General features: G+C 33.1%; 1 protein-coding gene across 6 annotated transcripts; it reads right to left on the bottom strand.

Moving 5' to 3' along the window:
- Window positions 1-1,181: 1,181 nt before the first annotated feature.
- On the bottom strand, window positions 1,182-13,872 carry LOC141712391 (protein ACTIVITY OF BC1 COMPLEX KINASE 8, chloroplastic). 6 transcript variants are annotated; one of them, XR_012571589.1, is made up of 22 exons: window positions 13,349-13,872; window positions 12,133-12,268; window positions 11,472-11,638; window positions 10,204-10,324; window positions 9,995-10,095; window positions 9,717-9,815; window positions 7,711-7,821; window positions 7,512-7,591; window positions 7,318-7,387; window positions 6,636-6,709; window positions 6,459-6,528; window positions 6,137-6,225; window positions 5,329-5,453; window positions 4,473-4,553; window positions 4,330-4,390; window positions 4,172-4,226; window positions 3,563-3,661; window positions 3,385-3,474; window positions 3,106-3,165; window positions 2,881-3,002; window positions 2,321-2,383; window positions 1,182-1,247 (listed from the first exon to the last, which is right to left on the bottom strand). XR_012571589.1 is itself a non-coding variant. In XM_074515313.1 (21 exons), exons 1-20 carry the CDS (start codon window positions 13,751-13,753, stop codon window positions 2,886-2,888), a joined length of 2,211 nt encoding a protein of 736 aa, XP_074371414.1. In that variant the 5' UTR covers window positions 13,754-13,872; the 3' UTR covers window positions 1,435-1,943; window positions 2,881-2,885. The 6 variants fall into 6 exon arrangements, 3 of the variants coding, with proteins under 3 accessions (XP_074371414.1, XP_074371415.1, XP_074371413.1); XR_012571587.1 differs by lacking the exon at window positions 1,182-1,247 and adding an exon at window positions 1,435-1,943; XR_012571588.1 differs by lacking the exon at window positions 1,182-1,247 and adding an exon at window positions 1,435-1,817.
- Window positions 13,873-14,810: the final 938 nt, after the last annotated feature.

The following is a 14,810-nucleotide window of genomic DNA, read 5'->3' as shown; positions in this document are numbered from 1 at the left end:
ATAAATTGGTTAAAAATATTTGACCGATTTATTAAATTAATAATAAATTATTTGATATATCAAAAAACAACCGATAAATTATAAATTGATATCTGACCCATTATTTCCGATTTCTCTGATCTCTATAATCATGTTCGGTTGTACTACTATCAAAATTCTCGTGAGCTTTTCTGTGCTGGGAAAGAATTGTAGCAGAACTGTATAAATAAGGGAGTGTTTGGCCACATCTCCGACATACCTCCTGGGTGATGGAATCTTGGGGTATATTTTATCTAAACATCTTTATAGTCTGACTTTGACCTGGCTTCAAACACTAGAATGAAGAATCATGGGTCGGTCAACTTTGACTTGTTTTTAGGCTGTTCAAATTGGAAAGATTCACCGTTTATTACTTAATTTACAATTCAGAATAGAAGTAAACAAACAATTATGAATTGAAAATTGTAGCAAAACTTTGGCATCTTTCGATCATAAGTTAATCTTAATCTTAATTAGGAAAAGAATTGTACATTTTGTACATTTTATTTATCATAATTAGTTTAATTTAATTAGGAAAATAATTGCTTTTTACTACACGGTGTTTGGTCTTTGATTGGAGACAGCTGCAGATCTCAAACTCTCCCAAGAGAATTTTATCGAGAGGTTTCCTAGTTGCAGCAGCCGCACATGTTCAAGTTCCATAATACAGCTCACTTTGATGCGAATTTTGGTTATTCTACTAGCATACAACAAAAGAATAAAATGGATCATGACTTTTATGGTCCCATTATTTTGCTCAACAACAAAGCAAAAGGTACACCCCAATTATGGAATTACTTCACCAACCTAAAATGTATGTTTAGGTGAGTATAACTTTGTCGCTTAATAAAAATATTATATTTTATACTATCTTTTTTTCATATCCTTATTAGCACTCTTATTTAAATAACACTTCAATCTTTGACAACTCAAAATGACAACTTTACTAATTTACAAAAAAAATACATAATTAAAATATATTGAAGAAATATATTTTATGCATATCATAAGTGAAGTTAACATCCTACTTTATTTAATGTCAACTTTTGACACCACACTGACATCCCACAAATTTAATGGAGTGCTAATAAAGATATCAAGCCATTTTATGCCAAAGCCCCCACCTGAAGTTGACACCACCTTTACTCTTGGCACCCTTTACGCCGCCTACTGCCTTCGTGGATATAACAGAAATAAAGACCAGTTTTACTGCTAACGAAATGGAAGCTCTGCAAAACCCAAACTCCTTATTGCAGATTTTTAAATCTTTGACAGGAAGTGGAAGAAAAACTTGATCAGCTGTCCATAACAGAGGACAGAGTAGAGCAGTTGTAAATTATTGCTAACGGACTGCAAAGCTTCGCAAACACTACTTTATAAATATCTTAAAAGATTGCACCAAACATACAAAAATGGTTAAAATGCAACTGGATCTCTATTATGATAGCAATATTACAATAGATCATCATTTCTTATTATACATATTCTTTGAAAACTCGGCCTGGGCTCGGGTCGAGGCTATATCAACACCCATAAAGAAAATGTGTTTGTACAGTAGAATATCTACATTAGGGCTAACAAGCTAATAAGAGCAGCCTTGTGTTCAACACAATAATGAGAAAGACCCCGCAGCAAATCAGCATATATGTAAACACTTGTTGGAGTCTCAAGATCTTCAGGAGTAGTTTTTGACTAACCTAATTGATATTTTAATTACAAAATTGTGAATTTGTATCCCTCTGACTGATTTCTCAGTGTTTAAGCATCTCCATAACAATTACAAGCAGTAAACTTCTCAGCTGCATAGATTTGAAAGAATTTACACAAAATTTCAGTTGATTCTGCCATCCCTTAGAGCTTGATAAGCTGACATGTATCTACATACGCTCTCATTTGGCAATTCTAACTAAGACCTTGAAGCACTCCTGATGGATAAAGGGACATGAATTTCATGGTTGTTAGGAATCTGATTATAGATTTATGGTTGTTGAGAACCTTATTATAGATTTACAAGTAAACGAAACCCCCAACTCCGGACATACATCAGCAATAAATAATGCTTAAGCATGTCTAGAGATAGAATATTATAAGCACTTTTTCCCAGGTTGCCTTGTAAATAATATTGTTAAAAGTGCTTCCCTAGTTTTGCAGCTTTTATTCGAATGGTACTTGCTAATATACCTAAAATGTCTCTACTAAGTAAATGCATACTTCAAAGGTATTCCTTCCCTCTAATCCGATTCACATGCACAATATAGTTAGAAGATGGCTGCTCAAGATTGCATATTTGAGTTCTTTATACCTTGAAGATTTCATGCCCAAACTTTTGTGGAAGATCACTTCTAAGTTTGATATTATACATAAGCTGCAGAAAACAGAGTGAGCAGCCATCAAGTTCAACATCCTGGATTTAATCAAGGTGCCGTCATATCTTTATTTGATCCTTATCAAAAACTTCGAAAGCAACTATAAAACCAAAAGTTTAAAATAAAAAGACTGCTTATAAGAAAACTTAAAAGCATTTACTCACAGAAAACTAACCCCTGAAGCTGAAAACACAGATCAAGTATGTTCCAGTTATCAAGCCTCTTCTGGTTTGTAGCAGACAATTACAGGCTTGCCAAAATAATAGTTTCCAGGACACAGAACATAACAATTATCTATAGAGTTTTCTTTTCTTAAATAACAGATTGAACTGGTCATCGGTAAACTGATCTTGACTTCACTCCTAGTGCCCTCTATTCTTTAACTTCTACTACATTCATGGTTCTTAAAAATGTTCAAGGGTATGAACCACTTCACGTTATATCAAGATGGAAGTAAAAGTCAAAATCATAATATAACGAGATAAGTTGTACTTACTTCTTTTAAGCAGTTCCCGTTATCAGCCTCTCGCGCTGATCAAATTTTTTAACCTTCAACAGGCCAATGAGAACTTGCAAGCCAAAATATGCACAGAAAATATATGCCACAGTTGCAGGGCCCTGTCATTAAAAATTCTGTATTAAATACTTTTGGCAAAGAAGACCAGAAAGTGGAAGAAAATAATAATACTATTTTAGACTAATAGAAGAAAATAATATTCACCCTAATAAAGTTGATATGCAAAATTGTTGCTAAGTTTACTAAGCTTCCCGCAGCTACTGCCTGTAATTAGTCAAAAAGGACAAAAATATCAATGTTTATCTATTGATCAGTAATGTTTAAAATTGAAACTTCTTCGCATGATCTAACATTGCCAAATAAAAATGATGCTACTGGGTAAAGATACAAAACTAAGCTGGATTCTCTTCTTTAACTAATTATTAGTGAACATCATGGACCTTGTGAAATTTAACTAGATTATAGCCAACCAACTGAACTCACACTTCCAATAGTTTTTTGAACAGTGGCAACGCGCTGGAAGGCCCTCTCAGATTCCAGAGCTCGAACTCGGAGCTTCAAATCACCTTGCTCCTGTAATACAGTACAGTTTAAACACTTTGCGAGTAACTAATATGACTAGTGGAGCATGAAGGAATCTCAAAAAGAACATGATATGTACCAAACGTTCGATTGTCTGAGCAAGCTTTTCAACTCTATCGGCCTGTCTAAATAAGTTATAAAATGCTTGAGACTGTCTATCCCATTTCTTTTTGAAATCCTGAATCAATTGCAGGATTAGCCATTAGAGAGATTAGACTTTCAGGCACAGGCTCAAGTAAAATAAAGAAGGTAAGATTTAGAGCAAGTCCAACAGCTCCCTTATATGAGCTCTTAAGTTCAATTATAAGGATTTTGACAAAAAATGGTGCTCCAACAGTGTCTTAGTACTTTCTTATATCACTAAGACATGAGCTTCATTCTTTATCTTTAAGGAACTTCTAGTACTCCCTTAAAACATTTTTAGCAATAAAAAATTCATCTCTCTTTCTTCTTTTTACATTAATCTCTCTTTTTGTTCCACTTTTTGTCCATATCTTTTTAAATATATTAATATAATAATAATAAGGAAGGAGGATAAAGATCATTGTTGGAGTTGAAATTCAAAATCATATCTTAAATCACTAAGAGTTAATATTTTATAATATTTATAAGGAACTCACTAGAACACTGTTGGACTTGCTCTTAGGGATAAAAATAAAAAAATATGAAGAAGGTAAGAATAAATTGCCTTTATGACAACTTCAACACCAGCTTCACGAAATTTGAGCAGTTCCAGCGCATAACTACAAGGATAGCATTATATTTGTCAGAGATAAACAGGACAGCTTGCCCCAAAATATGGTCAGATATGACAAAACTGCATCACGAGTATAAAACTGCACTCACGGTTTTGCTATCTCAGTGATGTCAAATCTAGGGTCCAGGCCCTTGCCAATTCCATCTAAAACTGCGGAAATACAGAAAGTTACTATCTGGCAAAAGATGACACCAATAAGAAAAGACTTGTTGCAATAACAAAATTGAAAAACCTGAAAAAGCTCTAACAACAAAAGTGAACGTGGCTGGAAAACGGAATGGTTGATCTGCTGCAATGGCTAGTAGGTCTTCCCCTGCAAATAAAAATTGTTGACTACTTAAAGATTGTATTTTTCAAGCAAAATAATAGTAGTACCTCCATCGTTTTGTCATTTATATAAGAATGAAAGGACGTGAAACAATATTGGGCTTAGTCGTGGTTGATTTCAATCCACCCTTATTGGATGAGCAACAAAGAAAATTGTAAGATTAAATATTAATTTGGGCCAGAAAGACCAAATTTAATTAATCACATCTTGTATTTACTACTTAGTGTCATAAAAAGTCTGATGTTTTCATGACAAGTCATGGAAATGTGTTTGCAACATAAAACATATTAAGCAAACAGAATATCTCCAATTAATAAAAAAAAAATCTGAACATGGATAATGTCCTTTGATATACCCAAGTAACAATATACATGTATACATATTCCCTCCGTCCCAAAATAAACTTCCTAATTTGTTTTCAATTTTTTATATGCAATTTAAGGTTATAAACATATACATGTTAAAAAATAAAATTTTCATGTTTACTATTTTTTCCCGTGATTTTTGTTTTGTTCTTTTAATAAAAAAACATAAATTATTAAAAGGCATCTCTCAATTTTAATTACATGAAAAAAACTGGAACGAAATTAGGATGTTTATTGTATGAAGAACGGAGTTTTGACTAGATACACAAACCTTGACAAATTTATTTGTTCCTACGAAGAAAAAAAAATACATAAACCAAATCAAATTAACAGCACATCGTAGAAGCAGTATTAGAATATATAAATATATACAGAGAGAGAGAGAGAGAGAGTACCTATTGCAGCTAGTCTTTGCTTCTTCTTTTCAATTTTTTCTTCCTTGCTCAATGGCTTTTTAAACCCAAGTTCAGCTGTTGCCAATTCCCTCTCTTTTCTTTGTGCTGCAAGGCGCTCCTCAAAGCTGCAAATTAGTTTATTAGTGTTTGGGCCTGTATGTAGTACCTTTTTTAGGTTTAGTGCCCAATTAGCAGAATGCTACTCTAAAAAAACTACAATTTGTAAATTTAAACGAATATAGCTTTCACAACTTCTCAGGATAACTAACATATATGTTCTACTCTAATCTTCAACTTAAATTTAGTAAAACCCATTTTATATATATGGATATATTGGCCAGGTTCAAATGAGAACCATAGTGAGAGAACTGAGATTCTAGCCAAAAACAAAAATATTTTTTGATAAAAACTACATATTCACATTTCAATTATTATAGTTCCTCTTCTTCATTAACAGATTTCAATTATTAATTTTAGAAATTTATTTTCCAAATCCATTTTTTTCTGCTCTACTAAGTGCTTCTCGAAACCTTGAACATTTTAGAAGTAGCGCATCGCAGCACTATATTCACAGGCTTCTAATTTCTTGAATGTGAAAACAAATCTAATTATCCTAATAATAACAGGCATGAGGCAGGACGGACTTGGAATGCAACTTGACATCACATCGCATTATTTGAAGAGGACATTCTCTCTTTCTTTCTTTCTTTTTCCCGTACATAGACTTTTCAAGCCATTATATAGATTGCCTACATAAATTTGGGAAAACAAAAGAAAATTGATGAAAGAATCTGTATCTAAACCATACTTGGCTAGGAAGAATTGTGCAGTACGTCTGACAGCAGTCATGTCTCCAGTAGGAACAAGAACACCCATTTGAACCATTGCGTCAAGAACCTGCCGTAAAATTTAAATATTAAAAGCAAGGCAATAATTTAAAGCTGGTAAGCATCAATAAGGTTAAACCGGGATAATCACATATATCAAATGATTTTACACCGATCACCTGTTCTAAATGTGGTCTTTATACAGTTACAAGTGGTAGTGGTTGATCTCAAAGTTTGTAACACGGTCTAAACTTGGTTTATAATACACGATAAAGATATTTGAGTAAAGTAAATAGTAACTACCTTGTTTGGATCCTTTTCATATACTCCATAGAATACCTCCAACAAGCCCTCTCTAATATTCTGACTTATACTGGAAAGAGTCAACACTGAATATTTAAGTTGAAATACACACATGTCCAATAATACAAAATAGCATTTCGTGTTGACAGGTCCCAAAGTATATATATATTTGTATACCTTCCCATCATTCCAAAATCATAAAATATTAGCCGTCCACCATTGACATCATCTACAGCAATATTACCCGGATGCTGCAGAACATCAAGATTCTAGTCACACTGCAGGAAATCTTTTAAGCTATTTAACTTATTCTTCTCATATGCTCATAATAGGGTGATGACAAAAAATATCAGCATTAAAAGAAAAGTTAATTCAAAACCTTTTTTTGAAAATTTTGGCCAAAAAATACAAACTTTATATGCATTTGTCATCTAGGTATCACATATACACATTTGACAAATGAGTATCACGTAAAAAGAATTAAAAAAATGAAAAACAGTTATGAGGGATACACATCTTAAAAATTGGTCTCTTCCATAGGTACAGGATACACATGTCTAGAAATTAATTTTCCTTTTTTTATAATAAAAAATTAATGTTTTTCCTGTAAAAAAATAAACAATATAAATTGGGGATATCCAAATGAGGTATCCGTATTCTTTCGGTAAAAATGACCAAAACAATTGAATATAGGTATTTAGCTTGTTACTTGGTCTAAAAAAAAATTCGTCTGCTTTTCCTCACAATAATTAAAGAAATATTATATAAAATTCTTGAGTGGAATGAATCTTTTAATCATGTATTATCCTCCTAGAATAACCTAATATGATCAAAAAGACAGAACAATTTATAAACTCACAGGGTCAGCATGGAAGAAACCATGAGACAAAATCTGTTCCAGGTATGATTCAACAGCATATCTGCCCAACCTGAAGAATATCATCATAACTTCAAATTATATAGATCATAGGAATCATTGTTACCTTAATAAGCGGAAGAATACACTCCATAGATATAATTATACTTCAATGGAAATAACTGAGCACTATTTACCTTTTGCGGTCAACACCTAACTGATCTAAAGCTTGTATCCTGTTTATTTTGATTCCTGGTACATATTCCATTGTCAAAACCTACACCCATTAGAAAAGGAAAATTATATCAAAAGCTTAAGCAAGGAGATTAAAACACAAATTAAATCTTGAATTTAAAATTAAATTTTGTTATAAAATCTAAAAGTAAAAGTTCAAACCTGTGGAGTAGTGTATTCCCAGTATATTGTAGGAACTTTTACGTAATCCATATCTTTAAAGTTATTTGCAAATAGTTCTGCATTAGCTGCTTCCTTTGTGTAATCAATCTCCTGAAATGTCAGAAAATAACACAATCGGCAATCGTAAAACATAATAAGGCGGAGCAGAAAAAACCAGACCATGAATTTTGAATGTGCCAGCAGTACATAAAATCATAAAGATATCATTCTTTTCAATGAGAGATCTTAATTTTAACTGGAATCACTAAGAGACCAGTTTTTAGAGCAAATAATTGTACGGGTCAGTAAACATTGATCAATGTGTATCATCATAGAGTTGAATTGCAACCTAAGCTAACTTCACCACGGCACTAATCAGAAAGATTATGCAATTATATTGATGTGACCCAGGAATATGACTCGAGTGGAAACAAATTTCTTATCAAAACCTATTAAACATATTAACTTTAATTATACAAGAGAAAAATAAATATAGATAATTTATGTTGTAATTTGTAGATTTGTCATCAACTGTAGATTGTAGAATGTTTGATTTACAATCAAAAATTAATTAATTTTTTTAGCAAATAAAGTAACTAATAAATAACAAACTGGAATAGAAATAAATAATTTTTATAATGTTAAATTAATTTATTAAACACTTATAACATTGTAAAGTAACTAAGTAATTGTGAAAATAAATTAGTAAATAAAAAGCTAAATTTATAACTAAGGGACAATTAGATTGAATCACATAGTAAATTCATGGAGAATTTTATTCTGCATCAATTTTTCAAAGTAAACACAACTTCCAAGCTGACATGGACAGCACTGATACATTATGCACCATCAAATACTGATAATCAAAAATGTAGGGGTGTGCGCCCCCTGACCTGACTAACCCTGATGTTAGATACAATAAAGTATAATATCCAGTTCAAGATTAAAATCTCTTCAAATTAGATTGAAGCATTTCTCAGTGATTAGGATATCCAGATTTGAAAATTCTCCTGAGACAAACTAAGGTTGAAGCAACATGACATAGCATAACATTGCATGATTGTTTACTATACATTTCTAAATGTGGTCTTGACATACTCAGCGGCAAATATTAGAAAAAATATATATAAAAAAAAGTTACTACTTGAGTTGACAATTTCGTTCAGTAATGAGTAGTTCCCCGAGCTTGCACTATTGACTGGTTTGTGTATATTCAGTTACTCGGTCATTTTTCATCAAAGAAACTACTACTGCCAGGTCAATACAGTCATCACAAATTGTCACGTTTTTTTTTTGTTTTTTGCTAATTGTATGTCACACGGCTAAATCCCAGTAATTACTCCATTGCATATTACATCTTCCTAAATACATAATATTCTAAGACGATGAGTGCCAATACCAATGATTTCACCATCCTCGGATCTTGATGCATCTGCACTCAGCACACTACTTCTTCCTAAAATAAATTCTATTAGCCTGTAATCTCCGGTCTTTAAGAAAAGGAAAGTATTCTACTCGCATTTATATTCATACTTTTATGGATCTTCCTATACATTCATCCCAACAGATCATTGCCAACGCATGCGGACCATCAGGTTATTGGGTAAAGATGGCTACTGGCAATCAAAAATCCTAAAACATGCAACAGCATGACAGCATTACTCCTGACGTGATATAAGAGCACACATAGCTGTACAGATGATACCATAGATAGGAATCCAATTTTAAATCATTCAAACTTCTATAAAGTCCTTTATACGAGCCTAAAAAATGTACATTTGTAGACAGAGACTCATGACTCATCAAAACCAAAATGTACATAAAGAGGGTGGAGAAACATCCAACTGTCTTCTTCAGGTTTTTTTGTTTTATTCACTAAATGTGTGAGGAGTCCATTTTGTATTTGATCGAAATAATTTTTTTTGGCCAATAACAAAGATAACACTAGCCAAAAATATGAAAGAACTACCAAAAACATCTGACTATTGAAGATAAAGATAAAAAACCTGATATAAGACATTAGCACACTCATCGTAGATAGCAACCCAATCCCTTTTTGCCCCATCAGACTTAGGGTCGACCTTCTGGAGATATTCTGCTATCACCTGAAAAATTAGGTATTCTAATTATTGCACTTCTCGGTAGCTGAGGACGCTTTTATAATGAAGTTCAGCAAGTAGCGCTTGACATAGTAGCTTTCATTTCTTTATGAACTGATCCTGATAACTCAACGATTAGATGCAGGCAGAAAAAGGAAGACACAGGAACCCTATCTGAAACTTACTCTAAGGTTTTTTAGATCAATGTCAAAGAGATCCTTAAGACCAGGCCTTTGCACTTTGCATACAACCTCACGACCCTTTAATTTTGCACGATGGACCTGACCTGCACAGAAAAAACATTAGCTTCTTGCATTTCACTTGCCAACTACAAAACAAGGGATGCTTGGAACGAATTATTGTCACTTTGAGTTTCAGGAGAAATTAAGTTTACCTAGACTAGCTGCAGCTATTGGCTCATAGCTAAATTGGTCAAAAATATCATCAACAGGGCCTCCAAGTTCCTCTTCAAGTATAGAAATTGCAGTTTCTGATGGGAAAGGTGGAACTTGATCCTTCATGAAATAATAATAGAATTAGACCCTTGAAGGATATATTATAGATAAAGACTAATCTACACTACAGATAACATGCAGATACATGTAGTTTTAGCAAAAAATATTTCTTAAAAAATATTAAAAAGTTAATTAGCTAATCCAGATAGGCAAATGAGTCCTTTTCTTTGCTCGTGCTTTAGTTAAATCAAAATGATGAAGTATATAGAAGATGAACAAAAGACATTGACATAAAGATAGCCAATCAACTGTGAAGCATCTGGACAGGCCCAGACCTTGCTAATGACATGATACATCTGCGGGTATCAAACTATCAAATTATATTGACACAGTAAATACACTGACATTTCCAGTTATCAAATATTTTGTCCCATGCGCATGGTTTCCATATATCCTTTTCACCTCGAGGGACTTCATGCATGGGAAAATAGATAACTACTCATCCGGGCTCTGTTTCCTCATAAGAAGTTAAAATGATGAGGTGGAATCGTGATATACATCTCTAAGGGTAAACGTACCAACAATACAAGTGAGAGCCTATTTGATAAATTTCCCTGTGGTAGTTCGGTGCAATCAGAAAAAATTAAGTACGTTAAAAGAAAAATTATGGATGGGAAAATGCAAGAAAAGTTATATAATTTCGCTAAAACACAAGTATATTTTGTTATACTGTATATTCCTATCATCAGACACAGTAATGAAGTTCCCTTTCACTCTTTTTTACTCCCCTTATTGGAGTGAGACATATGGGTGAAATGGGAAGATACCTGAATAATTTAACTTCTGATCCAACAGAAAAAGAAATATTCTTTTCAAATCCACATTTTTCTTTCATGCGTGAAAAGAACATGTGATCTTTTAGATCCATGTAGAAAGAATAGAATCAAATACTAATCATGTTGTTCAAGTAATAGGGACATGATGCATGTGAAACTATAAAGAACTCGTGATCCATCAAGTCAAATGATGCAATACCTTTACTTCTGAAAGATCCAACATACTCAAAATTTAATATAGTGCATACTGTGATATACAAATTTGGTCTAGTTCATTCTTGCTGGAAGAACATGGTGATCACACAACAGCAAAGAGTGCAAAGATGCATACAATGGCTTAAAGTTGACAATTATTTATATCAAATAATGACCTGAAGCTCGGACAGTTGATCCACATATTCTTGGGCAAGTATGTCCACTCTTGTAGAGAACTGCTGACCGATTTTGATGAAAGTAGGACCTAATCTCAATATACTTTCTTTTAACCATTTGGCAAGGACTTTTCGTCTTTGCACTTTCTTTGGTTCAGTCATACCACCTGCGTATCATTTATGTACTTAAAGATATTGCTATATACACCAAGAAACAGTCTTTGAGACCTTATCAGGGGATATAATAATGGGCGTATTTCCAAGGGTACTAAAATTTGCAAAACATTATCACATCATCACATCTACGTATATTCTTAATGTTTTTTTTATTGAAGTTAAGAGTTTCATGTTTCCAATGCAGCATATGGTGTAAATAAGTTTATTATTTAATACAATTAATTTAGTGTGAGATAACGTATGAAGATACTAGAATCAAACTTCCAGAGGAAAGATGCCAGTCAGAAATCTGGGGGATTTTGAGTTATACCGATTAAATAGATTAGTATCCTATTTTATAAGCATCTAGATAATGAACTGGTATGTTTTCAGTCATTATATTTATGTGAGCTTCTGGACCCCGGAACATTAAACAGATAAATTTTAGGTAAGACAAATTGTTATTCATGTTCCAAGGAAAGACAGTTTTGAAAAAGTAACTAACCTCGATAAGAGAATTTCTGATTATCCACCCAAACTCTAAAGACGAAAGTCAAAACAAATCCCCATATTTCCAAAGTCCTCTGTATCGTTGAATATGTTTTGAATCTACTCCAGCGACCTCCAGGGGTAACAGACACCTGCATAACCATATTACGTTTGAAATAAAGCTTCTGTGTTATGCCAAGTAATAACAGATACAAGCTTGTATAGTTTGCCAAAAATAATAGTGATAAGTATACATACTAATTAACTTATCATTTCCTACATGCCAATCCATATCGTGGAGTTCATATTCATTTCTAGATAATGTAAACCCTTTAACTTACCTTCTCAACTACCAGTGCCAAGTGTCGAAATCAACATCTTAACATGTTAGTAGCTTGTGCTTCACACTCAAACAGCTTAATATTGTCAGTATGTATCTCAACTTCTCTTTTTTTAATCTATCATTTATTACCTAGTTCATATGTGACATATGTCCTATAGCTCCAATAATTTGTCAACCTCTAACATGAATGTATACTCATGTAACTAGCTGAAAACATATGAAGTAAAAGGAAAAAACACTGTTAACAACTAATTACTCTGCTAATCACCAATACTACCAATTGTCTTCCTAAGTAATTAAATTTCCCTACAGCATAATGTCCAATATGATTATCACCCAATGACAACACAACAACAATAATCCTCATGTCACCGAACATCGAGACTTCAGGTTATAAAAAGACCTACTAACTAGATCCGGCCTATCAAGCAGTCAACGTAGGATACTCGTGGAGCACTGTTTGGGAAGGGAAATATGCATACAAGCCATACCTCAACTCGTAATTCATAAAAATTCAAAGAGAGAGAGAATACCATATGCATGACATTAATAAGAATAGTACAAAGTGGCTATACACTAAAAAACTAAAAAAATAAACTTCCTATCCCCTAACCGCCAATTTGATTCCCATCACAGTTTATTATCAATAACATGACTAAACATAACATAATCAAAACATCATATTTTCTAGTTCCAGCTACATTACGATTATTATACACTAAAACCTCAATAAATGAATGCTTGATAAATAACTAATCTCTGTCAAATAAATAACTTTTTCCGGTCCAAACACAACAAGAATAACGTAGTTTTCAATCTCGTTAAATGAATAAAATTCTCCGATCCTAAGGATATTCACTTATCGAGAAATCGAGATAAAACAGTATACCTGAGGCTGACTTGGATTTTTTTCCTTGAACCAAGCATCCTCCTGTCCAATTTCCTCAACACTCTTCTTCGTCTTCGGAACCTCTCCATTACTCCCTGCACCTCCATTTCCATTAACATACTTCACCAGACTTCCATTAGTTCCACCTTTCACACTCCCATACTTCTTAACCGAACCGTTAACCGCACCGTTCAACCTCCCATTTCCATTCAATCCGAAGCTATTTTCATCTTCTCTCAACTCAACCACAGCTTCTTCACTCTTCAAAGCCCTAATTTTGACTCTCAAGCTCAATGTATAACGACGAGAAGTGTCGAAAATTGAAGATGAAGATCGGCGGTTCCTCGAATTGGGGAAGATGAGTTCGGGTTTGAAGAGAGATGTAGAGAGAGAAGAGGTCGCCATTGATGAGGTTTGGGAATGAAGAGAAAAGTGAGAGTGTTGAACAAGAGAGAGAGCGGAGAAGAGGGTGACACGTAAGCAAAGTGAAGATGAGTGTTGAGAGGTTTGATTGGCTGTTAAAATTCGTGGGAATCAAGCCTACAAGTACACTGTCCTCCAACCACACAAACAAAATTGTTTTTTTTCAATTTAATTAAAAATGGGTCGGGTACCGAGTCCCTGACAGGGAGAGCACGGTTCGGTGCGGTTTATGGTAAAATCAAAACAGCAACAACATATTTTAGGTTTTTAAAATTAAAAACCGACACCGTAACAAATTTTTCAAATTGATTTCAGTTTCAAAATAATTCGGTTCGATTTCAATCGGTTCAGTTTCGGTTAATAAACTGTAAAAAAGGAGAATGAGAAAATTAGTGCAAGTTAAACAAATAAAATAAATTAAAATATTAGTTCCACCATCCAAGTTTACATGATTTAGATTCTAAAAGTTTTGAACATAAATATAAGTAAGACTGGGTCTTCTTTTTTACTAATTCAAGACTGGATCTTCTTGTCAAATAATCTGGGACCCTGCCTTGTATTTTTACTAATTCAAGACCGGATCTTCTTGTTAAATAATCTGAGACCCTGGCTTGCATTTGTAAACTTTATTAGCAGATTACTATGGCTTGGGACAGTGTTAAACCAGTAAGCATGCATGCCTTTTGTTCTATTAATATGATATTCCAGCCATCAGTGAAGCCTACAACTAGTTTAAAATTTTTAAAGCAAGGCTTTGAAAGAACCATTAAAAGCATCTCCAAAAGTTAATTTAGCCCCCTCCTCAAAAATAAAATAAAATATTAACTCCTAACTATTTAAGAGATTCAAATATTTTTCATCTCAAAATAATGAATCTATCTAACCTCTTAAATTACTTGTCAGCATTTTTTTAATTAGCTAATATATCCATGTTATTTAAATAAGGAAAAGTGATGTAATGAAAAAGTTGGAAGAAAATTATTTATATTACTAAAGAATATATGAGAACAGGAGAGAAACTCCTAATATTGAGGAGCAT

Source organism: Apium graveolens, chromosome 3 (genome assembly GCF_009905375.1).
Source record: "Apium graveolens cultivar Ventura chromosome 3, ASM990537v1, whole genome shotgun sequence".
Lineage (NCBI taxonomy): Eukaryota > Viridiplantae > Streptophyta > Magnoliopsida > Apiales > Apiaceae > Apium > Apium graveolens.
This window is presented reverse-complemented; position numbering and strand designations above follow the sequence as displayed.